General features: G+C 45.8%; 1 protein-coding gene across 1 annotated transcript in view; it reads right to left on the minus strand.

Moving 5' to 3' along the window:
• Positions 1–79, minus strand: part of LOC116685763 (uncharacterized) — an 8,198-nt gene extending 8,119 nt beyond the window's left edge. The window contains exon 1 of the mRNA XM_032510687.1: positions 14–79. Within this exon, the coding sequence (XP_032366578.1) occupies positions 14–79 (66 nt within the window). The remainder of the gene's footprint in view (positions 1–13) is intronic.
• Positions 80–795: the final 716 nt, after the last annotated feature.

Consider the following 795-nt stretch of genomic DNA (forward strand, 5'->3'; position numbering starts at 1 on the left):
AGTGTCATCTCACCTTGTACTTGTAGCCATTAGTAAAGAGCGGCACCTCGAGCAGCAGTCTCTGGCTATTGTTGCTCATGATGTAGCCGTACTGGCTGCCAGCTCTGAGTCAGCAGCTCTGAGCCATTCTGATCTCCCACAGGGTATTAATGAGCCGGTGGTCCAGTTTGAAGCTGATGCCCGACTCAGACACGACCGCATCAAAGGCTGGAGGAGCTGTGAAGACAACACAAGGAGTACTCTGCTTCATACCCTAGAAGGAAACCAGGGCTAAAAACAAGTGACTTACAGGCATCTGTTACCGCCGTCATTGAAGTAGTTGGTAAAAAGGCTCATTCTCAGGCCGAACAGTCAGGGTGTAGTTGATGTCAAGCCTGTACTGAACGTTGCATCTTTGATTAACTAAATGACACAAAAAATGTTATAACAGGATGAAGTTTCCATGCGTAAACCAACATGACACTGGAGATAAAACCAGACATATGCCAAGACCTTTTACCTGGCATGACAAACGGATCATCAAAAGGACCTTCAGAATGAGCCATGAGGTGGTTGGGAACAAAAACTTTTGTGATGTGTGGCTGCTTGATTTGTGAAGGGAACTGTAAAATCCCGTCCATTCAAATTAACTGCAACCAATCACGTCTTCCGGGACGTCCCCTAGGTAGACAGTGAATGTGCGCTCTCAGAAACTGTTCCTGCAAACAAAACAAAAATTCAGATTCCTTCAACTTGGCGAGTGCATTGTGATGCTTAATGAAGCTTTGTGAACTAGGCTTCATTCCCTGACCTTAC

The sequence above is a fragment of the Etheostoma spectabile genome, unplaced genomic scaffold (genome assembly GCF_008692095.1).
Source record: "Etheostoma spectabile isolate EspeVRDwgs_2016 unplaced genomic scaffold, UIUC_Espe_1.0 scaffold270, whole genome shotgun sequence".
Taxonomy (NCBI): domain Eukaryota; kingdom Metazoa; phylum Chordata; class Actinopteri; order Perciformes; family Percidae; genus Etheostoma; species Etheostoma spectabile.